The sequence below is a fragment of the Euprymna scolopes genome, chromosome 30, assembly GCF_053919585.1.
Source record: "Euprymna scolopes isolate OS-2025 chromosome 30, ASM5391958v1, whole genome shotgun sequence".
Taxonomy (NCBI): domain Eukaryota; kingdom Metazoa; phylum Mollusca; class Cephalopoda; order Sepiida; family Sepiolidae; genus Euprymna; species Euprymna scolopes.
Window position 1 is genome coordinate 77,572,178 of NC_136511.1, and position 26,983 is coordinate 77,599,160.

The 26,983-nt window shown below is 35.9% G+C and overlaps 1 protein-coding gene across 4 annotated transcripts in view; it reads right to left on the reverse strand.

The window, feature by feature from the left end:
• LOC145254851 (G-protein-signaling modulator 2-like) overlaps positions 1–26,983 on the reverse strand; it is a 635,388-nt gene that overhangs the window by 117,593 nt on the left and 490,812 nt on the right. For all 4 annotated transcript variants that reach the window (XM_080113701.1, XM_080113700.1, XM_080113702.1 and 1 more), the window contains one exon: positions 24,549–24,691. In XM_080113701.1, coding sequence (XP_079969827.1) covers positions 24,549–24,691 — 143 coding nt within the window. The remainder of the gene's footprint in view (positions 1–24,548; positions 24,692–26,983) is intronic.

Here is a 26,983-nt window from a genome sequence, read left to right on the forward strand (position 1 = left end):
AGGAGGTTTGATTGACAAGTCGCCACTTAATGAGGTCATCACGGTAGCGTTATGATGACGGGGCAGTTTTCTGGCGTTTGTATACTTTGTTTCACTGCGGGATTGTTATTTCATTTACTGCAGGACAGTTTGGGCTTCCCCAAGATGATGGGAGGAGAGGAAACCAGCTCCCCATTGAAAGGGGATTGTCCAAATTGAATAGCAATTGTCTGATATAAGGAAAAAACCACATTGATCAAAGCTGATTGCTTTTGGGCGCTCCCGACGAATCGCGCTGGGAACAATGTAACAACCTCCATATTAGTTTCGCTTTTATTATACGAAAAAGGCAAATCTACATGTGCCGATCGAAAAATGTTGAATATTTCGCTTTCGAAAGTCAGGCAAATTAAATACACACGCGACCCCAGTTCGTAACTCATATGATTTTGACGTGATATAAAAAATTTTAAAAATGAGCGACGGTCTTGAGAAGCCGCCGAAAAAATCCTTTCTTGGACTACACAAAAAGCGAACATACATACATACATACATTTTCGCTTTCATATTTATAGACTAGCGAGGGTGCCTGGCGTTGCCTGGGTGTTTGGAAAAAAAAAGAAAGAGTAGGCAGGCAGAAAAGAAAGTGAAAGCAAAGCTGAGATCTTACCACTACACTACGAGGCGAGAAGAAGTGAAAAGTGTTCAAATTTAACGATTAAAAAGTTGACTTGCAGAAAGGAGTTCACACAGGCACAGAAATGAATGTCTGGCTTGAGGCCAGTCAGGCTTCTTCGTGTATTTGTTTCCCCACGATGTTGGGAAAAACCAGCTCCCCAAAAGGGGGAGCTCCCAAATGAATAGCAATTGTCTGATATGAAGGGGTTTCCCAACGTTGATCAAAGCTAATTGCTTAGACGTTTCTGGCAGGAAAGCCAGGCGGCCTACTTCACTTCGATTAGTTTGGCTTTATTTATACGAAAGAGACAAACAAACATGCAAAAGGATGGAATAAAGGGAATTTTATAAGAGTCTATCAAAATAAATGTAGAGACGACGTCCGTTCGCAAATCGTAGATATTATAATCTAGGGAGTATATAAAAAGTTCTAAAAAATAGTACTCCTCTTCCAAAGTCTTTCGCAGATATACAAAAACGTATGCACCACTTTTGCCTTTTATATAAGTATTGTCATTGTTTGTTATTCTTATATAAAAGTAAAAGGATTCATTAATTTGCCATCTAATTCACCTACATGATGATGGTTTGTAGTCACGCATGTACATTTGATGACACCCAACAAAGAGTCACTCTTTCACTAAATAATCACAGAGAAATCCAGAAATATTAGAGAGGTTGAAGCAACAGAGTGAGGGAGGCTGGGGGTTAAGAGAAATAAATAGAGAGGCGAGAGAGAGAGAGATGGGTGGCTTGTTCAGTCAATTATAAATTATTGCTAATTCAAGCAATTAAAAGACATTTTTAAACCATAACCCAATCCCAAGATTCTAGTATATTTTAGTACATATTTTGTGTTATTAAACTGTGTAGGAACAAAATTCTTAAGGAAACAAACGTTGATTAAACCTGCTTTAGTATAACAAATGTTTACTGATTAAGAAGGATAATGTTAAATTGCTTTTATTAAAATCAAAAACATTTTTCTAGTTTTTCTTTTAAGGGAGAAAAGGAAAGATCTGAGAAACCCAGCATAGATAGATATTTCATCTGGTATATTTATATTTGTAAGTGTGTGTGTGTATATATATATATATATATATATATATATATATATATATATATATATATACACACGCACAGTAGCAGAGAGACCCGACGTTACCCGGGATTGAATGATGATCAACAAATCTTTCACACTTCTTTACTTTTATTCTCATCGAAATCGCTGAAATCGTCAATTTTTCAATCAAATTGATTGATTGCCTGCTCTAGTTGGGGCTCTATTGCGTTGTACTGGGAGGAAGTTTCACCCCACCCTCCGTTACTTAGTTCACAATAAATTGTAGTCTGCATTGCACTATCGATTTTATTAAAAATATTGGGTTGAATTAAATTTTAAAATGCAATAGTCAAGTATCATGTTTCAATTGTTCGCTAAACAGAAACATTCATTTTGAAAGTGCCTCTGTCATATCAAAGAATCTACTGTTAATTTTATATGCCTGACCTTACTGCTTGTATATATATGTATATGGATAATGGCTTACATTTAAGTTTAAAATGAAGATGTCAAGTATCATGGTGCAATTATGCTTTAAACAGAAACATGCATTTCAAACGCGCCCCAGTCATATCAAAGAACCTACTGTTCATTTAATATGTCCAGCCTTTCGTCTTGTGTGGTAATAAAACTTCTCAACTGCACTTGTGATGTAAAACTGCGTAAGATGTTAACTTCGGTCAACGTTGCCTGTTCCTCCTTTCATTATTATTGATACTTATTAAAGACATTCCGATATAAAAACCTATCTAAGAACACTGCTAGGTACATAATGGACCTTTGTGAGAAATTTAATAAAAATCGACCTGCCCGTTTTCGAGTCTATAAGGAACGAACTCAGACAATATATAATAGTAGAAATAGATACACACACACAAATTTCAAAGTACGTGAGATCTTTTTATTCTCTCCTCTCCCCTCGATATGCAATCCATATGCGTAGATTACAAGACACTTTACACAACTAATTCCTATGAATCTAACAGACACTAAGAAATAGGTTATACATTTTTCACACGAGTCGAGTCGTACATTTTCAAGACGCAATTGTGTTGAAGCAATGAACATGTATGAATTCAGGCTCCTCTCTTTGCAAATGCTATGTTTTATTCATGGAACTCATTCAACTTCAAGTATCATCATTTACGACGTGTGTGTGTGTGTGTGTGGATAATTTTATATGCTTTCATTTCAGAAGCATTTGACGTATCTGGTAATGCTAAAATACAGTGAATGAAGACACCTGCGTCATTATTGGTGCCGGATTAAAAAATCCAGTATACGACCCAATCTCCGGCAACTTTATGTGGCCAACTTTCAGCAAGTTACATAAGCAGTGTGTAAATTCCTAAGCGATTATTCAATCAGCTGTCAGAAGATGACAAATTTCAATGAAAACGCGATACTTAGGAATAAATAGATCTATACACACACACACATCCCTACATACGCACATATCAACCCACATGCACACATTATATATATATATATATATTATATATACATACACACACATCTACATACATATAAATGCAGCTATACAAATAAATCTCTCTACATTTACGTACACATACCACACACATATATTATATATATATAAACATATACAAACCTACACACATATTTATGTGTGCCTGTGAGTGTATAAAGCAGTGCTTTAATAGGTGATATGTTTGAGTTCTCACCCACAACAGGAAACAGGAGAAGAAATTGGAGACCATCCACTTTAGAAGAAACCCAATGACATTTGCCAATAGAAAAATGACAAACGCAGTTTCAAATTGTTACCATAGCATCAGCTTAGGTACGAAAATAGACCAATCGAATGGAAGTTATCGCAAAATAACTTGTGGGCAAAAGATGAGGGGGGGGGGAAAGAAAAAGAACGGGTATTCTTAGGATGTTTCCATTCAATCTGCAAATATAGCAATGAAAATGCTATTTTGAACACATCAGACCAACGAACAGAACGCTAGTTCAAATTTAAGCATAACAGACCAATGGCGAAAGTTACTAGGCTGGCAAAAATAAACCTATAGAAAATTACTCAAACTTTCCTAGTTGCTAAGAATTAAAAACTAGAAATTACTTTTTATTCGACAGTTTAAATGTTTTCAATTCCTTTACAGATTTTAAAATGTTACAAAGTCATTAATCTTTTTAAAAAATTATTAACTAAAGATTAACTGCTTCACTTGTTTACAAAAAATGTTGTTCAGAACAGAAAAAAAAAATTCGTATATTTGCTAATAATTTTACTTTCAAAATGCAAATGGTTGATTTGTTAAAAAAAAAAAATAGGAAAAGTAGAAAAAAGGAAAAATAGAAAAAGAAAAAAAGAAAAATAAAAAGAAAAAAGAAAAAGAAAAAAGAAAAAAAGAAAAAAGAAAAAAAGAAAGAGAAAAACAGAAAGAGAAAAACAGAAAGAGAAAAACAGAAAGAAAGAAAAAGAAAAAAAGAAAGAAAAAAAGAAAGAAAAAAAGAAAGAAAAAAAGAAAGAAAGAAAAAAAGAAAGAAAGAAAAAAAGAAAGAAAGAAAAAAGAAAATGAAAAAAGAAAATGAAAAAAGAAAATGAAAAAAGAAAATGAAAAAAGAAAATGAAAAAAGAAAATGAAAAAAGAAAATGAAAAAAGAAAATGAAAAACGAAAATGAAAAACGAAAATGAAAAAAAATAAATAAATAAAAATAAACGAAATGTATTCTGGTTGTGACTAATGTGTTGGAAGGGGATTAAAAGTAGATAGAGACCTGTCCCACATCTCTATCGCTATCATAGTCCGCACGGTGCTGACTCTAAAATGTTGGAGATCTTTTATGCCTTGCACTGTATCTCCACAAACCCACACAAGTTCTTAGAAAGTACAGATACCTTTAAGTAGGAAACAAAGAGAAAATTGTGAAAGAAAAGATAATAAAAGCAAGAAAGGACCGACGACGGTACATGAATTATGCAGGGCCAGCATCAGTACACTTTTGGATGATGTACTCGCTGGAAAATCACAAAGATAATAATGCAGGTATGAATAATTCATGGAATAATAAGGACAGTGTTTTATCTTAGGACTTTAGGCAACGGGTAAAGGATGTAGAGAGGAGAGTAAACGGGCATGTAAAGGATGAGGAGATTCAGAGGATTTTCAAAAAAGTAAGCAGCAAAGAAAGGATGAAAAAAAACCCATCATACACACAAAGTATGGCTGATAGTTAAGTGAATCATAAGTTATGAAAAATTGTCTGTTGTGTAACATCAAAATTTAATAATTTAAATTTTATGACGTGAAATGGTTAAATTTCAAATCTAGAATTTTTATTATATGCAAGACAAAGAATACATTTCAATAAGTATGTCTACCCATCTCCCCAGAGAAGAAAATATTAGCAAATATTATAATTGTTTATACCTAATTTGCTAAAAACAATAAACATAGAAAATCATAATTAAAAGTTTTTAATTATGATTTTTTTATGTTTATTGTTTTTAGCAAACTTAATAAGATAAAGAAGGGTAGAAAGATATTGGAAAGAAGAGTAAGTGCAGCTAAAAAAGAAAAAAAATGTAGCAAGTAATACTTGACTATATGAATAAAAATAATATATTTGGCTCTTTTTTTATTGAGCACTCTTAATAACCTTGTTTTAATTCATGGGTTTTATCTCCTGAATACCTTTAACCTGGTATACATACATACATACATACATACAAGCGTTTGGATGATTAATCGAAATTGGAAAAGTCAGAACTTTTGCGGGTATTGGAATCGGAAAAATTTGTGCCTATTTTCCGATGCCAAAAACGATTCTTTTAATTATCTTTTTTATTTCAGTTTGTTATTAAAAAAATCTTCCACTGCTGGTAGTAATAATACAATAATGATATTTATTGATTTAAATTTCCAGTAACATTTGAGAAAATAGATGTAAATTTAACATTTTTATTGTAATCTGGACAAAATAACCATTTTATAGTTAAATATGTAGAGATTTATACAGAATCGGCATCAATAATTGTATTGGAATTGAGAAAAATATTGGAATCATCCTATCACTAATACATACATAATAAAATTAAACAGAAACATAAATTTTCAATGATAAGGTAAACCTATCTAAATAATAAAAAAAATTTGTCCAGTTAAGGTTTATTGTAATTTTTTTTTTTTAATTCAAAAATTTAAAAAAATTTGTAAATTTTGGAAAAGTTTTTGTAAATTAAAAAAAAAATTCTTATTTCATTTTCTTGTATATTGATTTATATATATATGTTTTTTTTTCTGTTACTTCTCTTTTATATATAACTACTTCATTTACTCACATAAAATTAATATACGAAAGTATAGATTTATGCGTAAACTTAAAGTATTTACTTCAAAAGTGCTCAATACGTAGGTAGAGCTAGTTAGTAATTTATAAAATATATATGGCGATTAAGCTAAACTGAATATTCTGCGTTTCATCCACTCTAGTATTCCTCAGGTTCTATTGAGGATTTAGTTAGCCAATCAGCTTTCTAGTATCCACCGCGCCCCTTCCTATCAGCTAATGGGTATGCATTTTATCGAACAAAGGATCTGTTTTAAAACTAGGTTAGTGGTTTAAGGCAGACATTTTCTTTTTTTTTTGTTAGTTTATATATAAATATACATATGTGTACATACATATATGCACACACATATATATATATATATATATATATATATACATACATACATGTGTGATCGTTTATGTATATTCATGTTCATTTAATTTATTTGTTTATTTTCTATTGTTTTTGTTAGTTTTAAAACTATTTTGTATCGCTATCCTAGAGTTAATTTTATTTTGTGAACACAGTTATTTGCTATTTCTCTTCTACAGTTTAATAGATTTTGGGGGTCTTTCTTTAGACGACTCGTGTAGATTATGCCTTCATGAAAAATTTGCTATCCTGTACTTTAAAGAACCCCCCCCCCCCCAAAAAAAAACAACACCTCAAAAATCGACCCCTCCTTGTAGAAAATTGCCTAATTGAGGGTGAAGAAATTAAGTTTTTTGGGGGCTAATTTTTTTTCGACATTTGTCGTCCGAGACATCAAGCTTCAAAATGATACCAATCTCATGACAATCCGTCGCCTCTGTCGAAAGTTTCAGGCAGACATACAAACATACATTTAAACAGACAGGTGAGATTTATTCTATAATATGAAGATTTTTCCAATAGAAAGTTGTACAACATAGAATAACTAGTATATTTGCTAATAATCTCGTTTTCAACATGCAAATGGTAATGAAAAAAAAAAAAACATTAAAATATATTTCTAAAAATTAAAATATTTTATAACCGTTTCATGTTGACCAACACCATCAATTGCTTAGTCTAGCGATCAAGTTATGAACAACACTAAGAGGTCTTAAAAGAAGAATCGATAACAAATGGAACCTTCACATTCCTTATGATATGTGAAGCGTAGTAGAAAAACAATAGCAAAGCAAAAAAAAAAACAATGAAACTCGAGGAAGAAGACTGTTTAAAGTTCAAAGGCGGTGAACTAGTCACCTAAAACTTGCAAAATAGCAATATCTCAGTATTTGTTTTTAATATGCAACTATTTCTCTCTTGCTTTCTTTTTCTCTCTTTGTTGGAATTTCAACTCCGTTCATGGCAGTTAAAATCGGGACTCTGTCTCGAGCAAACTTTTGCCCATCGACGACTATTTGTATAAAAATTTTGGAGAGAAAAGATTTGAGTGTTGAGAAGATATTCCATAGCCGGAAATCTTGTGAAGTAGACCTTTATGCCAAATGATATATCAATATTAGTAGATTTGCTAATAATTTTACTTTCCAGAAAAAAAAATGTATTAAAAGTAAATAAAGATAAATAGAGATAAAAATATCTGAAATTTTTATAGTTGTTTCAAAATCTGAACCGTTTTATGCTTACAGACATTGTAGCAGAGTGCAGACGCTTGTATGGTGGCTATATGCAAATACCGAGCCATGTGCGAAATGACAGTTACAGTAAGAAAAAGTGAAGCATGCATGGTCCCCAGCGAGTGCACAGTGAACGAAGCATACAAAAATGACTAAGTTCAGCACTTGCCTCCACTCCCATTTAGCCTCAAAAGTCCCCATGGAACGACAAATCCTGGTGAAAATGAACAAACGGTGCAGTTTTAGGTCTTAACATATGTAAATTTGAATTCTGCACCATGAAAAAAAAAAAAAAAAATGACTAAGTCCATTATTTGCCCCCTCCCATTTAGACCCAAAAGTCCCCAAGGCCTTAACATATTTAAATTTGAGTTCAGCACCATGCAAAACTGCTAAATAGACATACACAGAAAATTTTAGACAAATATGGTAAAATAGTATCAAAAATGGAGTGTTTCTATTAGCCCTAAAAGAGCCCCTGGGGCACACCCAAGAGTTATCATGAAGTATAGACAAACAAATTTATATAGAAATCAGTTAGTTATGACTTTTCAGAAAGTTTTATAAAAATCCAAGTCATCAATTTTTTTTTTTTAATAAGCACAAAAGTGTCAATTTTAGCCATTTTAACCTGAAGTAGGGGGGGGGACCGGAGTTTTCCCGGAAAATCCGTTCTGTTACATTTTACTCATATCATGTTTCATGTTTGTGCAAAATTTCAAAACCAACCTCTTTCTGTCAGGGGGAGGGAAAAAAAAAAAAGGAAACAAAAAAGACTATAAAGGTCTTCTGAGAGGACAGAGGTCAGAAAGAAGGCGCACGATCATGTATTATACAAAAACAAATGCCGTTGTTACAAAAAAAAGTTGAGTTATTAGTTGTCCTTGTTCCTTGCAACACACTGTGCTACAATGCGTTGGGTAGCAGGGGTCTAAAGTATGCCCCCCAACAGTTTTCTTAGTCAGAATAAGTATTTTCAGAAAAAAAAAAAAAAAAAAAAAAAAAAAAAAAGAGATTCGTGCCATAGTGTAAGAAAAAAAAAAAAGGAAATGAAAAGATAGCCATTTATGACATATCGATACTTGATTCAGATTTCTAAATCAAATTTAGATATGTCAGATATTGCTATTTGGGTCTGACTTTGAAAATCTTACAAGATAATATGTTAGACATAAGATAATTGCAATTTTTGTTCTGTGAAAAATACGATATATTAGACATGCCATGAAATGGCATATATGCAAAGAAAAGAGAGATACTATATATGTGCGAGAGAAAAAAAATGAAAGCGCTTATACTAAATAGGTAAAGAAAAAGCGAGGAATGGCAAAGTACTATCTATATAAAGCAAGGAGGGCGAGAGAGAAAGAAGGGAGGGGTAGAAAGAGAGAGAGAGCGAGAAGGGAGGGGTAGAAAGAGAGAGAGAGCGAGAAGGGAGGGGTAGAAAGAGAGAGAGAGCGAGAAGGGAGGGGTAGAAAGAGAGAGAGAGCGAGAAGGGAGGGGTAGAAAGAGAGAGAGAGCGAGAAGGGAGGGGTAGAAAGAGAGAGAGAGCGAGAAGGGAGGGGTAGAAAGAGAGAGAGAGCGAGAAGGGAGGGGTAGAAAGAGAGAGAGAGCGAGAAGGGAGGGGTAGAAAGAGAGAGAGAGCGAGAAGGGAGGGGTAGAAAGAGAGAGAGAGCGAGAAGGGAGGGGTAGAAAGAGAGAGAGAGCGAGAAGGGAGGGGTAGAAAGAGAGAGAGAGAGCGAGAAGGGAGGGGTAGAAAGAGAGAGAGAGAGCGAGAAGGGAGGGGTAGAAAGAGAGAGAGAGAGAGAGCGAGAAGGGAGGGGTAGAAAGAGAGAGAGAGAGAGAGAGCGAGAAGGGAGGGGTAGAAAGAGAGAGAGAGAGAGCGAGAAGGGAGGGGTAGAAAGAGAGAGAGAGAGAGCGAGAAGGGAGGGGTAGAAAGAGAGAGAGAGAGCGAGAAGGGAGGGGTAGAAAGAGAGAGAGAGAGCGAGAAGGGAGGGGTAGAAAGAGAGAGAGAGAGAGCGAGAAGGGAGGGGTAGAAAGAGAGAGAGAGAGAGCGAGAAGGGAGGGGTAGAAAGAGAGAGAGAGAGAGCGAGAAGGGAGGGGTAGAAAGAGAGAGAGAGAGCGAGAAGGGAGGGGTAGAAAGAGAGAGAGAGAGCGAGAAGGGAGGGGTAGAAAGAGAGAGAGAGCGAGAAGGGAGGGGTAGAAAGAGAGAGAGAGCGAGAAGGGAGGGGTAGAAAGAGAGAGAGCGAGAAGGGAGGGGTAGAAAGAGAGAGAGCGAGAAGGGAGGGGTAGAGAGAGCGACGCGAGAAGGGAGGGGTAGAGAGAGCGACGCGAGAAGGGAGGGGTAGAGAGAGCGACGCGAGAAGGGAGGGGTAGAGAGAGCGACGCGAGAAGGGAGGGGTAGAGAGAGCGACGCGAGAAGGGAGGGGTAGAGAGAGCGACGCGAGAAGGGAGGGGTAGAGAGAGAGAGAGAAGAGAGGGGTAGAGAGAGAGAGAGAAGAGAGGGGTAGAGAGAGAGAGGGGTAGAGAGAGAGAGGGGTAGAGAGAGAGAGAGAAGAGAGGGGTAGAGAGAGAGAGAGAAGAGAGGGGTAGAGAGAGAGAGAGAGAGAAGAGAGGGGTAGAGAGAGAGAGAGAAGAGAGGGGTAGAGAGAGAGAGAGAAGAGAGGGGTAGAGAGAGAGAGAGAGAAGAGAGGGGTAGAGAGAGAGAGAGAGAAGAGAGGGGTAGAGAGAGAGAGAGAGAGAAGAGAGGGGTAGAGAGAGAGAGAGAGAAGAGAGGGGTAGAGAGAGAGAGAGAGAAGAGAGGGTAGAGAGAGAGAGAAGAGAGGGGTAGAAAGAGAGAGAGAGAGAAGACCGGGGTAGAAAGAGAGAGAGAGAGAGAGAGAGAGAAGAGGGGGGTAGAGAGAAAGAGACAGAGAAAGAGAGAAGAGAGGGGTAGAGAGAGAGAAGAGAGGGGTAGAGAGAGAGAAGAGAGGGGTAGAGAGAGAGAAGAGAGGGGTAGAGAGAGAGAAGAGAGGGGTAGAGAGAGAGAAGAGAGGGGTAGAGAGAGAGAAGAGAGGGTAAAGAGAGAGAGAGAAGAGAGGGTAAAGAGAGAGAGAGAAGAGAGGGTAAAGAGAGAGAGAGAAGAGAGGGTAAAGAGAGAGAGAGAAGAGAGGGTAAAGAGAGAGAGAGAAGAGAGGGTAAAGAGAGAGAGAGAAGAGAGGGTAAAGAGAGAGAGAGAAGAGAGGGTAAAGAGAGAGAGAGAAGAGAGGGTAAAGAGAGAGAGAGGGTAAAGAGAGAGAGAGAAGAGAGGGTAAAGAGAGAGAGAGAGAAGAGAGGGTAAAGAGAGAGAGAGAAGAGAGGGTAAAGAGAGAGAGAGAAGAGAGGGTAAAGAGAGAGAGAGAAGAGAGGGTAAAGAGAGAGAGAGAAGAGAGGGTAAAGAGAGAGAGAAGAGAGGGTAAAGAGAGAGAGAGAAGAGAGGGTAAAGAGAGAGAGAGAAGAGAGGGTAAAGAGAGAGAGAGAAGAGAGGGTAAAGAGAGAGAGAGAGAAGAGAGGGTAAAGAGAGAGAGAGAAGAGAGGGTAAAGAGAGAGAGAGAAGAGAGGGTAAAGAGAGAGAGAGAAGAGAGGGTAAAGAGAGAGAGAGAAGAGAGGGTAAAGAGAGAGAGAAAAGAGAGGGTAAAGAGAGAGAGAAAAGAGAGGGTAAAGAGAGAGAGAAGAGAGGGTAAAGAGAGAGAGAAGAGAGGGTAAAGAGAGAGAGAGAGAGAGGAGAGGGTAAAGAGAGAGAGGAGAGGGTAAAGAGAGAAAGGAGAGGGTAAAGAGAGAGAGGAGAGGGTAAAGAGAGAGAGAGAAGAGAGGGTAAAGAGAGAGAGAGAAGAGAGGGTAGAGAGAGAGAGAGAAGAGAGGGTAGAGAGAGAGAGAAGAGAGGGTAGAGAGAGAGAGAAAAGAGGGTAAAGAGAGAGAGAAGAGAGGGTAAAAAGAGAGAGAGAGAAGAGAGGGTAAAGAGAGAGAGAGAGAAGAGCGGGTAAAGAGAGAGAGGGTAAAGAGAGAGAGAGAGAGAGAGAGAGGGGGTAGTGAGAGAGGGGGTAGAGAGAGATAGGGGGAGAAAGAAGGGGTAGAGAGAAGAAGAAAAGAGGGGTAGAGAGAAGGAGAAAGGAGGGGTAGAGAGGAGAAAGGAGGGGTAGAGGAGAAAGGAGGGATAGAGAGAAGAAAGGAGGGATAGAGAGAAGAAAGGAGGGATAGAGAGAGAGAGAAAGGAGGGTAGAGAGAGAGAAAGGAGGGGTAGAGAGAGAGAGAGAAAGGAGGGGTAGAGAGAGAGAGAGAAAGGAGGGGTAGAGAGAGAGAGAAAGGAGGGGTAGAGAGAGAGAGAAAGGAGGGGTAGAGAGAGAGAGAAAGGAGGGGTAGAGAGAGAGAGAAAGGAGGGGTAGAGAGAGAGAGAAAGGAGGGGTAGAGAGAGAGAAAGGAAGGGATAGAGAGAGAGAGAGAAAGGAGGGTATAGAGAGAGAGAGAGAAAGGAGGGGTAGAGAGAGAGAGAGAGAAAGGAGGGGTAGAGAGAAAGAAAGGAGGGGTAGAGAGAGAGAGAGAGAGGGGGTAGAGAGAGAGAGAGAGGGGGTAGAGAGAGAGAGAGAGAGGGGGTAGAGAGAGAGAGAGAGAGGGGGTAGAGAGAGAGAGAGAGGGGGTAGAGAGAGAGAGAGGGGGTAGAGAGAGAGAGAGGGGGGGTAGAGAGAGAGAGAGGGGGGTAGGAGACAGAGAGAGGGGGTAGGAGACAGAGAGAGGGGGTAGGAGACAGAGAGAGGGGGTAGGAGACAGAGAGAGGGGGTAGGAGACAGAGAGAGGGGGTAGGAGACAGAGAGAGGGGGTAGGAGACAGAGAGAGGGGGTAGGAGACAGAGAGAGGGGGTAGGAGACAGAGAGAGAAGGGAGGAGACAGAGAGAGAAGGGAGGAGACAGAGAGAGAAGGGAGGAGACAGAGAGAGAAGGGAGGAGACAGAGAGAGAAGGGAGGAGACAGAGAGAGAAGGGAGGAGACAGAGAGAGAAGGGAGGAGACAGAGAGAGAAGGGAGGAGACAGAGAAAGAAGGGAGGAGAAAGAAAGAAGTGTACTATATGTAAAACTTGATACAGTTAAGTAGAATAAATTGCGGCCACTTTACAATTTCCTACCGTGTTTAGTATTTTTTTTTTATTATTATTTTATTGATAATTCCCACCCTTGTTTTTCATGTCTCCTTCACTTCGCCTTATTTTATCAACTGTAAACAGAACGTTTTTCGAACACTTCTACTTAGAAGCATTCTTTGATCTTTTACAAAGTTTCTAGGTTCCTTACAACTAAATGTACCCCATCCCCGATACACCCACCTACAAGAGAGAAAAAAAAAAAGATCTCTCACTAATCATTTTCTCATTTCCATAATCGATCTCTTTTTTTTTCTCCAAAATTCTTGAACATCTCAAACTCCACCAAAACTCTCGACCAGAACATTTCCTTTCAAAAAACCTTGTTTTGTTTATTTTATTGTCATAACCAACTTTTTTGAGATTTGCTAATTCAGTGTTTCAATTGATATAACCAAATCATTCACTTTCTTTCTCACATTGGAAATTGTCCAGTAACAAATAATTATTAGTAGATTTACTAATAATTTTACTTTCAAGGAGCAAATGGAAACTAAACTAAAATAAAAAATTAAAATATAATATTTCTTAAAAATAAAGATAAAAATGTCTGAAATTTATTGGAACCATTTCGAAATCTTAAATCGCTATATGCCTACAGACATCACTTAAGTGCATCTCCATCTTAACAGTTTTTTTTAATCAGAATAAGTCTTCAGAAAAAATATATTTATGTCAATAACAGTGGAAGAAAAAAAAACGTAAAGATAGACTAATTATAATAAAGTATCGATATGCCAGACAGATTGCTATTTGGATCTGACTTTGAAAATCCAATAATACAATTTTACAAAATACATTTGAAAAAGAAACAAAAAAATAGTCAATATTCAAAATAGTGGTGGGATGATTTTAATCTTTTTTACACATTCTAATACAATTACAGATTCTCCTAAATTTCCAATTCTTTTTGAATTTCTAAATATATAGATAGAGTAATTATTTTTTAAATTCCCGTAAATCTTGTGCAAAAGTAACAAAACACTTGAGAGGGAATACATTACATGACTACTGTACACTCTTAACCCTTATCCTCGAGTGGTCTCTGGGCATCGATAAGTGGTTATGCCTTTTTAAATAAAAAAAAAAGAAAAGATCTATTTTTTCTTTGATCTTATTATAATCGATTGGAAATAGTGATTTGTAAGATTTTCATCAATATTTTTCTCTTGCGCCAATTTTGCTCATTTATTCACTTGTGTCATTTTACCAGTGACATTTATTCACTTGTGTCATTTTACCAGTGACATTTATTCACTTGTGTCATTTTACCAGTGGCATTTTTACCTAATTTCGCTATTATGATATATAGATTTTAGTTTTACTGGTAGTTTAACATCAACAAGTATTTATCATTAATATTAGCAATTAAAGATTGCGTTTTAAACAAAATCAATCAATCAATCAATATCTCTCTCTCTCTCTCTCTAGATATAGATTTTGTTTAAAACGCAATCTTTAATATAACCAAATCATTCACTTTCTCTCTCACATTGGAAATTGTCCAGTAACAAATAATTATGAGTAGATTTACTAATAATTTTACTTTCAAGGAGCAAATGGAAACTCAACTAAAATAAAAAATTAAAATATAATATTTCTTAAAAATAAAGATAAAAATATCTTAAATTTATTGGAACCATTTCGAAATCTTAAGTCGCTATATGCCTACAGACGTCACTTTATATATATATATATATATATATATATATATATATATATATATATATATATAACTGAAATTGTCTCTGTGCGTGTACATTTACCTACCAAACTACTGTCATTTTTCAGTCTAGAGACTCGAGATTTGACATAAGTAGTATTGAGATTTGGGGAAATATTTTTAATCGGTTTTCGGCCAGAAATTTTGCTGCCAAAGGGTCAAAGTTCAACGATTTGACTTTTGAAAACTCTACCAAACTCCTCTGCCAATTTTGGGTCTAAACACTTGAAATTTTAGATGCAGGTTACTTGGACATAGATAAAACTTTTTAATTTGATTTGAACCCAACACAATATATGTTAAAAAAATTGACCTCTGCGGTCTCTACCAAATTATTCAGCCAATTTTCGGTCCAAACATTTGAAATTTTATATAAAGCGTATTCAGACATAGGGCAAGCTTTTTAATCGATTTTTGGCCTAAAATTTGGCTTCTAAGGGGTCAAAGTTGAAAGAGTTGACCTTTGGAGACTCTACTAAACTCCTCCACCAATTTTGGGTCTAAACACTTGAAATTTTAGATGTAGATTACCTGGAAATGAGTCAAACTTTTGAAAATATATATGCCCATAAAGTTATGAACAGTACATAGGGCCCGAGCAAAGCCAGACTGAACTACTAGTATATCTTTAAAAGTGAGAATGTTGTATGTGAGGAAAACTGTCAACTTATATACTTAACGAATTTTTATCTACAAATTTGAAATTTGGTATATCATGTATTCAGACATGTGGAAAACTTGCCAATCTGTTTTAATCTGGAAAAATGGGTTGCTAAGGGGTCAATTTTGAAAAATTGGTACTTAAGGGTCATCGGATTTTTATTTGCCAACTATTTCACCACTGAATCGTTCACATGACATCCTTATGTTAAGAATAAGAAGGTTTGAAAACACTTTTTAAAGAACGTGGCAAGCTGGCCTAATGGTTATTGTATTCGACTCTTTGTTTTGGTTTCGATTTCAGCTTGCGTATTTCATTAGTTTTTTTTTACTTACAAGAAATGAACTGTTTAGAAAAGACATGATACTCGAATGCACATGTCTCAGTTTCTTTACTTCATTTTTTAAAGCAATCCAACATTACGTTTAATACGCTAAGTACATCTGCTAGTAAAAAAATAATTGTTTTGGGAATCCAAAATTCGGTTAAAATTTTTCTGATTCTGATACCCCCAAAAGTTCTGATTCCCAATTAATTGAACACACACTAATTTTAAGAATAACAAATTATCAAAAAGAAAATGGCCGCAATACGTAAAGAAACAAAAATGTTATAAAGTATGATATACACGTTAAAAAGTTAATGCAAACAATTGTGGATTTATCTGAAACCTCAGAAAGTTTGATCAGATGATCTACTAGATTGGCAGGCTGAGAACAGGTTAAAGTGTTCCCTCAAATAATGATGATGGAGAAGCATTCATAGAGCTAAATTAATGCATGGCACTAGGTATCGTTTATCTCCCTCCCATGCTGGGAAGATTAGAAACACAGTCAAGAAAGTAAGATTTGCAAAGCCTATATTCTAGCGATAAAGCACTCTGGCCGGACAAAAATTACTTGAGCAACCACTTCGGCATTCCCTGCTAAGGATGCTTCAGGTGATGAGCAATAAACTAAGAGGGAGAAAAGGTAAAGCCTGGGAGCTGCACAGTACCACATATCACACCAACAGAAAACAAGGCAACGTCAGCCAGAGCAAGCCAAAGATTTTGTTGGTCCGATTTCGGTATTAACTACTCCGAAGGACGTGAGAGAGAGAGAGGGGGGGAGGCTTATATGATTAGCAATAAACTAGTCCCTTCTCAAAAGGTGAAATGGTAAAGTCTGGGACTGTACAACATCATGGCTCTGACCAACACAGAACAAGACTACCCAGCACAGAATGCCCAAGATTATTTTGGTCTGATTTGGTAGAAAATAGCCACCTCGAAGGGCAGCTGGAATGGTGTGCGGCGTGACACTGATAGAGCCAGGTGGTTGAATAAGTGCCAGGACCACTAATTGCCTTATCAAGATGAGATATATGCATAAATCTTCATTTGTAAAATCCCATTTCTTTCAAAGGTTACTGAAATATTCTGATTACTTTTCAGACAAATTATTCTAAAAGAATTCTAATGAAAATCTATAAAATGTTTCAACCGGAATCATCGGAGGAACATGGAAGAATTCCTTATATTGATTCCATCTGTTCAATTTTGCATTGTATTTTTAAATTGCATCCAGTTTACAATGAATTATAAAAAAAATTTACAATAAAGCAAACTGACCTACAATCATGCACACACACACACACACACACATATATATATATATATACACACACACACATTAAAATACCTACCTACTTCAGGATAGGTAAAAATAAATTTCCCGAACAGAACAATTCTGTAACACTTGCGTTTCCTTACAAGGATTAAAATCAAGATATAATGCAACTTAACATATGTTACCATAACACATATTGGGCGGGTTTCTAATAGTATTTGTTGTTGCAATATTTTGGTTCGATAATGGGGTATGATCCCACACAGTCGGACGATTCTATTTATAAACGATGATGCTAAGAACTGACGAATCAAATAAATTCACGTTCTGCTACCAACCAATCAGAAACCAGAATGGCTTCATAAATATTAAACCTTCTCTGGAGCAATTTCACATGTTCTTTTCCCGGGTTTCGACACGGTAAGAATATTTTGTTCTGTGGAACTGTCTACTACAAACAAGTCACCCCCCAGGACTTGTGTGTAACAGCGAACCATCTGAAACTGTTCTGAAAGTCAAAATGGCTTACACTTTTACAGGTTATGCGCCCAGCGTGCGTCTTTATTTCGATGGATCCGAATCAAAATTCGAATTGTGGCAAGTTAAATTTCTGGGATATCTACGAATCCAAAAGCTACACAAAGTACTACAAACACAACCTGAAAACAGAAACGACCCCGACTTCATTGAAAAGAACGCAACTGTCTTTGCGGAATTAATACAGTGTTTAGATGACCGAAGTCTATCACTGGTAATGAGAGAAGCCCTGGACGACGGCTGCAAAGCATTAAACATATTGAGAGAGCATTATTTATCGAAAGGAAAACCCAAAATTATTTCTTTATACACTGAACTGACCTCTCTAAAACGAATGGAAGCCGAAACTATTACTGATTATATTATAAGAGCCGAGACAACTGCAAATTTTTTAAAAATGTTTGGTGAAGTTATAAGTGACAGTCTGTTAATTTCCATGGTCCTTAAGGGATTACCGAGTGATTTCAAGCCATTTACCACCGTGATAACCCAGAAAGAAAAACCCATGACTTTTAGCCAATTCAAGGTAGCACTCAGAAGTTACGAAGAAACTGAAAAAATGATCACAGAAAAAAACGAATCCACAAATATCATGAAATTTAAAAATACACACATAAAAACACCAAAATCGAATTATACCGATGCCAGGAATAAAAAACGCAACTTTGCCAAAAGCAGGTTTTTTCCTAAGAAAAGTACAAAAATTATTTGTTATAATTGTGGACGACCTAATCACAAGAGTTTCCAATGTAGATACAGGACTCAAAATGGCGACTACATTAAAAATGTAGAGAGCTCTGTTAGCGAACATACATTTTTATTTTCGTGTACATTTGATGCGTCAACAAGCAATAATAATTTTCTTGTCGATTGTGGGGCCATGGCACATGTGATTACAAAGGAATATGATTTTATCAATTTTGATCCCAACTTTAAGCCACAAAATCATTTTGTAGAACTAGCTGACGGGAGTCGAGTCAATGATATCGTTTTGAAAAAAGGCAATGCGAAAATCTCGCTAAAGAACGATAAAGGTGAACTGTGTTTCTGTATTCTAGAAAACGCTCTTCTAATCCCAAAATTTAAACAAAATATATTTTCTGTACAAGCTGCCACAAAACAAGGTGCAAATATAAACTTTAGCCCCAATAAATCAAAACTGGTATACCCGAATGGAACTGTATTCGACATTAAAGAAAATGGAAGACTATATTATTTAAATAGCGTAGTCCCATCAAAAACCGCCTGCCATGATCTACAGACATGGCATAAAATTCTTGGACACTGCAATATTCCTGATGTCAAAAAGTTGCCGACTGTAGTTGATGGAATGCGAATACAAACATCAAAAACCTTCAACTGCGACGTCTGTACGCAAGGGAAAATGACAAACTATCAAAACAAGATACCAGACAAAAAGGCCAAAAAAATCCTATCAATGGTGCATTGTGACTTAAACGGTCCTGTAGAACCGAGAACATTATAGATATGTGTTGAATTTCGTAGATGACCATTCAGGTTTAATAATGGTTTACTTTTTAAAGAACAAATCTGATACCTTGCTAGCAACTAAGAAATATCCAGCCGACATGGCCCCCTATGGTGAAATCAAGTGTATTCGCTCTGACAACAGTACGGAATTTACCAATAAAGATTTTGAACTTTTACTAATTAACCATCATATCAGGCATGAAACATCAGCTCCGCCACTGCTGAACGTGCGTGGCGGACACTTTTTGAAATGGCAAGATGCCTGCTCATTGAATCAAAACTCCCTAAAAACTTCTGGACGTATGCACTTATGGCGGCAGCCTATATACGCAACAGGTGCTTTAACAAAACACTATCTAAAACTCCATATGAATCTTTCTGCGGTAAAAAAACAAATTTAAGCAGAATGCATATATTTGGTTCAACTTGCTTCGCACATATGGAGAAAAAGAGTAAATTGAATATTAAAGCCGACAGAGGTAGATTTCTTGAATACGATAAAAACAGTCCAACCAATTTAATATTTTTTCCCGAAAAAAATAAAATAAAAAGAATCCGGTGTGTAAAATTCACAGACACGTTTAATTTTACAGACGAAAACCTGTCATATGAAGAGGATGAAATTATATTACCTCAAATAATTAGAACAAACGAAAACAATGAAAATGACAGAGACGAGAGTGTCCATGATGATGATGATGATAAAGTCGAAAGATATCCCAAAAGAAATAGAAGACGACCCGATTTTTTTGTGGTCGACAATATAAACGATTATCAAATCGATTATTGCTATTCAATGGAAAATGCGTCAAAAAGCTTCAACGAAGCAATTAATTCAGAACATTGTGATGAATGGAAAATTGCCATGAAAAAAGAAATAGATGCCTTAACCGAAAAAGATACCTATACGGTAGTGCCTCTCCCAAGAGATAAACATGTTATTTCTACCAGATGGGTCTTTACAAAAAAGAGTACAGCATCAGGCGTAGAACAGTACAAAGCAAGATTTGTTGCTAAGGGGTGTTCTCAAATTTACGGTAAAGAATACTTTTCTACGTTTTCGCCGACCACAAACCTAACGACAATCAGAATTTTACTGCAAGTCGCATCACAATATGACCTAAACATCCATCAAATGGACGTAAAAAATGCTTATTTGAATGCCCCAAAAGGCTGTGAAATTTATATTACCCCTCCAAAGGGATTTATAATGAAAAATAAAAATAGCGTGTGGCGACTTAACAAGTCATTATATGGTCTAAAGCAGAGTGCTCAGTGTTGGAACACAGTATTCCATGATTATATTATTAAACAACAATTTAGACAATGCGCTGTAGACCCCTGTTTATATACCCAACACAAAGACGATAAACTACTGATTTTGGTTTTGTGGGTCGAGGATATTTTAATCGCATCAAGTGGCATAATGTTAACTGATGTTAAGAACAAATTAAGTAAAAGATTTAAAATGACCGATCTTGGCAAAATGTCCTGGTTTCTGGGGATAGAATTTTCTCAAAGCAAAGGACTTGTTACGATGACTCAATCGAGATACATCGACAAAATACTATCAAAATTTGGAATGGGAGAGTGCAAGAAACGCTCTACACTGGTCGAAAATGATATTAATAAAAATATACACGGATAAAGCTACAACGTTTTCTCTCAAAACTTGTTGGTGAATTTGACTGAATAATTTTTTTTTTCTTTCACTGCCCTGTATGTATATAGATTTCTATATATTAAAAATACAGACCAGCGAAGTTCCACTTATGAGAAGGCTCTTACTTTTTTGCATGAATATCAGCGTAAAACCCTAGGGGTAATGCTCAGAGTATATAGATTTCTATATATCAAAAAAAAAAAAAAAAAAAATTAGTCCTGGACAAGACGTTAAACTGTATCCATTTTATTTGTATTAACACTTTAACCTACTAATACTTTTGCTTAGAAAAAAAAAAAAAAAAAAAAAATCTTTGTAATTTTCCTTTTTGACATTTGAACACAATTAAAAATGGCGTCTTTTTTAAATGCTAAAATTCTAAGATCCAAATGATTTCTAATTTTTGTTATGTCTAAGTAAATATAAAAATATATATTTATTTTTGAGCAGAACACAAGGGACTTCCCCATTATAAAAAATAGGGACGATGTTGCAATATTTTGGTTCGATAATGGGGTATGATCCCACACAGTCGGACGATTCTATTTATAAACGATGCTGCTAAGAACTGACGAATCAAATAAATTCACGTTCTGCTACCAACCAATCAGAAACCAGAATTGCTTCATAAATATTAAACCTTTTCTGGAGCAATTTCACATGTTCTTTTCCCGGGTTTCGACACGGTAAGAATATTTTGTTCTGTGGAACTGTCTACTACAAACAAGTCACCTCCCAGGACTTGTGTGTAACAGCGAACCATCTGAAACTCAAAATGGCTTACACTTCTACATTTGTTTTATTTTTAAGTCATTATCAAGAGTTCAAATATTTAGGTGTCAATTCGCGGCTATTTTCCTTCTTCTCACGTAACGCTTGACATTTGTTTTTGATAACATTTATTTCTTATATATTTGAATTTTTGAATACTTTTTCGAATCTTTGTGGATTGAAAAACATAAAAAACTAGACATAAAAAACCTAAACATATCAAAAACCTAAACATATCAAAAACCTAAACATAACTAAACATATAAAAAGCTACACTAAAAGCTAAATAAAAAATAAACAAAAGCTAAATAAAAAAATAAATTAAGGGGAGGGTGTTTTGTACCTATTCTATACTTCAACCTTACAATTGAATAAAAAAAAAACACCCTAAAACTTTAATTAAACTTGGAAATACGATTTTAAAAAATAGTGCAGATCACTCTTTGCACTAGCACCAATAAAATAAATGAAAATAAATTCAATAAAAACATACTAAATAATAGTAATAAAAAATACTACACTTTGTAAATCCAGATTAACAGATCAAACGTATGGCAAGATTCAAATTCAACCGAGAAATAGTTTTTCATTAAAAGAATCACACATCGGCCACCATTCCTTCTAGAACGTTTTTCGGATAAACTGATTGCAATGACCATTCTTTAGATTTTATTCCAAAAAGATAAAATCAGTATTGAAAAACACATGAAAGAGGTTTCAAAAAATGGCGTTGTCATCATCTGGAAGTGTTTTACGTTATTATTCATTGCTGTTTTAAGAATTTCGAAAGTCAATGTCAAAAATAAGAAACAATGAATCATCGCTTGTTTGAGTTAAGACAAGGTTTTGTTTTTGTCACAGTTGTTTTAGGTTTTAAATCGTTTACATCCAATGTGGGAAGGTTTGTCTGCGACAACTCTAAGAATAGTGTGAAAAGAAACTTCTTCCAGATGAAATGTCAAATATAAATGTGTGTATGCGTGTGTATATAACATTTTTGCGCGTATGTATATATATGTGCGTGTATGTGTATATATGTGTGTCCGTGCATATATATGCGTCTGTCTGTGTGTCTGTCTATGTAGATATGTGTGTGTGCGTGTACATATGCGTCTGTCCGTGTGTGTGTGTGCGTGTACATATGCGTCTGTCCGTGTGTGTGTGTGTACATATGCGTCTGTCTGTGTGTACATATGCGTCTGTCCGTGTGTACATATGCGTCTGTCCGTCTGTCTGTGTGTACATATGCGTCTGTCCGTGTGTATATATGCGTCTCTCTGCGTGTATGCGTGTATATATGCGTCTGTGTTTGTCTGTGTCTATATATGCGTCTGTGTTTATATATGCGTCTATGTCTATATATGCGTCTGTGTCTGTATGTGTGTGTGTATGTATGCGCCTGTGTCCGTGTGTTTATATATGCTTATGCATATATAAACACACGGACACAGACGCATATATACACACATAATTGGGGAGAGGAAAATTTATGTCCTTCATTTCATTACTCGTTCAACATTTGAGAGGTGAAGAAGACCTTTAATGGAACATTTCGATATCTATGTATCAAATGTTAGCTCCAGGGAGGAGGCTCCATAATTTTTTTTCGCTATTTGTTGTCTGAAGGATCAAGCTTGAAAACGATACCAATCTCGTATGGATCTGTAGCGTGTAGATAGTTTTTGCGAGACATACTAAACGTACACATTTTGCCCTTTATATATATATATATATATATATATATATATACATACTAGTGGGAGTACCTGGCGTTGGCCAAGTGTTTAGAGGTGTATCAGAAAAAAAAAAAAGTGTTTGTAGGGAGGGAGGCTCGAACCCATGACGAACCCGAAGGCGGAAAAGAAAGTGAAAGAAAACGTGACATCTTACCGCTACGCTATGAGGCCATAGGAAGTGAAAAACATTCAAATTTTGCAATGTCAATCAAAAGGTTGACTTGCAAAAACGTAGTTGGCTGGAGGCCAGTTCAGCTTTCCACTGTTTCATTTATTTGTTTCCCAATGATGTCGGGGAAACCAAGCTCCCCGAAAAAGGGAGAACTCTCAAATGAATAGCAATTGTCTGATATGAAGGGTTTTCCCCACATTTTTCAAAGTTAACTGCTTTCAAAACGTCCTGGCACAAAAGGCCAGGAAACTGTCTTCGCTTTTATATGAAAAACACCAACAAACACGCAACAGAATGGAATAGCGTGAATTTTATAAAAGTCTATCCAAATAAATCTAGAGATGACGTCCCTTCGCAAATCATAGATCTAGGGAGTATATAAAAAGTTCTAAAACATAGTACCCCCCTCTTGAGAACTCCTGCGAAAAAAGCCTTTGCTGGATATACGAAAACGCGCGCGTCACTTCCGCCTTATATATATATATATACTAGCAGGGGGTACCCAATATTGCCCGGGTGTTTGGATGTAAATCAAAACTCCTGGGGGGGGGGGTTAAAATAAAAACAGTTTTGGTGGGTGCGTATGAGGATTGAACCCTTGAGGCGAAGTTGGAAATTAAAGTGTGGGAAAAAACACATGTGACGTTAACCATTTGAATTTATTTAATTACTTAGATTTGGCAGGTGCACGTTTTAATGACTTAATTAGGTGAACTTTGACGGCGGAGTAGTATTTTATTTAATGCGGGAACGCTTTTTTTTATTTTATTTTCCCAAGATGTTGGGGGGGGGGACAGCTCCCCTTGTCCAAATTGAATAGCAATTGATATAAGGAAAATATTTCCCTGTTCAAAGCTTTCAGACATTTCCGGCGATCGCGACCAGAAAAATACCGCCAGAATTAGTGTTGTTTTTATTATAGGAAAAAGCCTAATCCACATGCGGCGAGCGAAAATTATTGAATATTTATCTTCCTGAAATCGAGCAAATTAAATAGACAGGCGAGATCCGTTGTTAACTCGGAGATATTATGATTTATATGTGATATAAAAAGTTTTAAGAAGTTGTGAGCCGACCGAGTGCTTCTCTGAAAAAAACCTTTCTTGGACATACACAAAAAGCGAACATACGTACACACATTTTCGCTTTTATATATATAGATGGGTTATATTTCTTTAGCCTCCATTTATCGTTTTAGTACTAGTCCCTCTACATTACTTGAATGTAAACATATATGCAGCCAATGGCAAAAGCATCCGTATATCAATAAACAAAACAATTGATTGGTTGATCAACCAAATTTTCTACTCTCAACCGTGAAAGATTCACCAGGATAAAGAGGTTGGGATAAGAAAGGGGAAAGGTAAGGAATAGAAAGAGCAAATGGGATGTTTCCCTACTTACTCATAATATTCTGCTGCCTTTTGGAGGGATTCTCTGACTTCAGGTGGAAACTCGCCAGGGTCTTGCTGTCCACTGCGGCCGGAATGTTTCCCTTTTGTATGATAGACATTGCCTAAATTATACAGCGCTCGTGCCTTGCCGACCTGGAAATTAAGACACAGACATTAAAAAGAAGCCTTTAAATGATTACAAAATTTAGCAATTACCATTATATATATATATATATATATATATATATATATATATATATATATATATTAGAGAGAGAGAGAGAGAGAGAGGGGGGGGAGTATAGGCTCTACAAAAATGAATGTAAACGTAGATACAATATCCCAACTGAACATAATCAAAATATATTTGGAAAATAAAAAGGTAGGCATTATGAATGGTGGCAGTGTTGTCATATTATGATTATTAATGCCTTGCAGAAGTTTATGCCTAAAAATGAATGTGTGTGTGTGTGTGTAGCACATAAATGACAGAAAGTAGTTGAAAAATAATACTTTCGTTGATTTGATATAGACATTTTATAAAGACTCCACATATAGAATGAGACAAGTTGCATCTATTCGACTTAATCTGTTATTACATGAGTTTGTGTATCACAACTATCACGGACAGAAGTAATATTTCTTCATCTTAATTCATCCGGATTCAAAGTCATCCCCTTTGTTGGCACTAGTCAGCAGGTCTCATGCCGTTCTTGTGTCTCCATATGAGAAATCAGATTAGAGGTAAAATGAAGGTGGTGGGGGGGTTAACTCCACCTGAAACAGAAACGGAATTAGCTCCCTTAATCATAGTTCTTTGATCCTAAACAGACGGAAATACCATAAGAATAAAATGGGATAAAATATTGTTCCCATACAGAGAAAAACCTCAAAAAGATATTCTCTTCATCTCAATGAATAATTGTCAATAATATTATTCCAGGAGAGAAACAAACTGTATGTAGATCTTAACTAAATCACATCAACACAGAGGCACAATAGATATAAGTGCTAAGTAGTAAACAATTCTAAAAGACATTCTTCTGGAGGTTGAAAGTTCAATTCTTGGTATGTGTGATGTAATAAATATGAATACATCCGAATATGATTGGCTGATGTAAGCTATAAATAGACTAGTATAGCAGCCAGAGAGACATGTCAAAAGATATGCTGAAATCCTAAAACTTATGCATATTACCAGCTACGAATACAAACAACCGTTCATTTAGGTAACTTACTAGATTGAATTGCTAGGTTACTGTAGCCAAGACCACTTAACTACTTCAAACAAATATATATCAATGGGTGATACGAAGAATACAATTATGAATTACTAAAGATTTCAATTCGATCATCGCTGACAAAACGAGAGCAACCTATCCATATAGATTAAATAAAAGTTTCAGTTTAAATTCCATACAGATTCCCGAATTCGATAAGATGCACATGAAGAAGCTTTGAGGTTATATTGGCAAAAACATTGTGAGAATAACATTTAATATGAGAGTAGTAGTTCAAATAATGAAAATAGAAATTACCAATCATCTACAAAAATTCTGAAACTTGTGCAACTTATTTGCCATACAATTGCTAAGCTCTACTCATGTATTGAGCACTTCTAAGAAAATGTTATAACACAAAATATGTGTGCTAATTCAAATATATAATATCACACAGTAATATCTATATATAATAAAATACTGCAAACAGGTGAAGCATAATTTTTTAAACATCAGTTGTGGTGGAGAATATAGTGTGTATGTATGTGTGTGTGTATCTGTGTATGTGCTAAGTAAGTTCTATCCATTTTTTGATTAGTCATTGAATGAAATTTAAATATATACAATATGCATATAGCAATATTTTCAAATTCGGATAGCCGGAAGCAGAAATATCAAAGGTTATAAAAAAACATGCATACCATGTCCGTTCATCAATTATAACCCAGGCAGCTGCGAGAAGGATGGGAGTGTCTAGAGATCTCATTCGGAGCAGTTTGCTTTTTCAACACCATACTGCATCCTTATTCAATCAAGTGATTACCAGTGATGAAAAGTGGTCTCTGTATGAAACTCCTAAGTGTTCCAGATGTTGGTTGTCTCCTCAGAATGCTGTCCGTCACACCAAAAGACCACCAATGCACCCATGCAAGATTATGCTTTCTGTCTACTGGTCAAGTCGTTAAGTGGTTCATTATGAACTGCTACCAACAGGCCAAATGATCACTGGGATATCGGTTTTATTAAATATATACAACTAAAAATTATGTACGATCAATGTACGACTTATTGCCGCTGCTGCTGGTTAAAGCAACTTTGACACAGATGATCAACTGGGTCCGTCAGTGTAAAATATCAGAAAACAATCTTGTAATAAACAATAAAACGAATTTACTCAGAAGTTTCGAGAGGTTATTTTTTTGACAAATATTTTTTCAGTCCATAC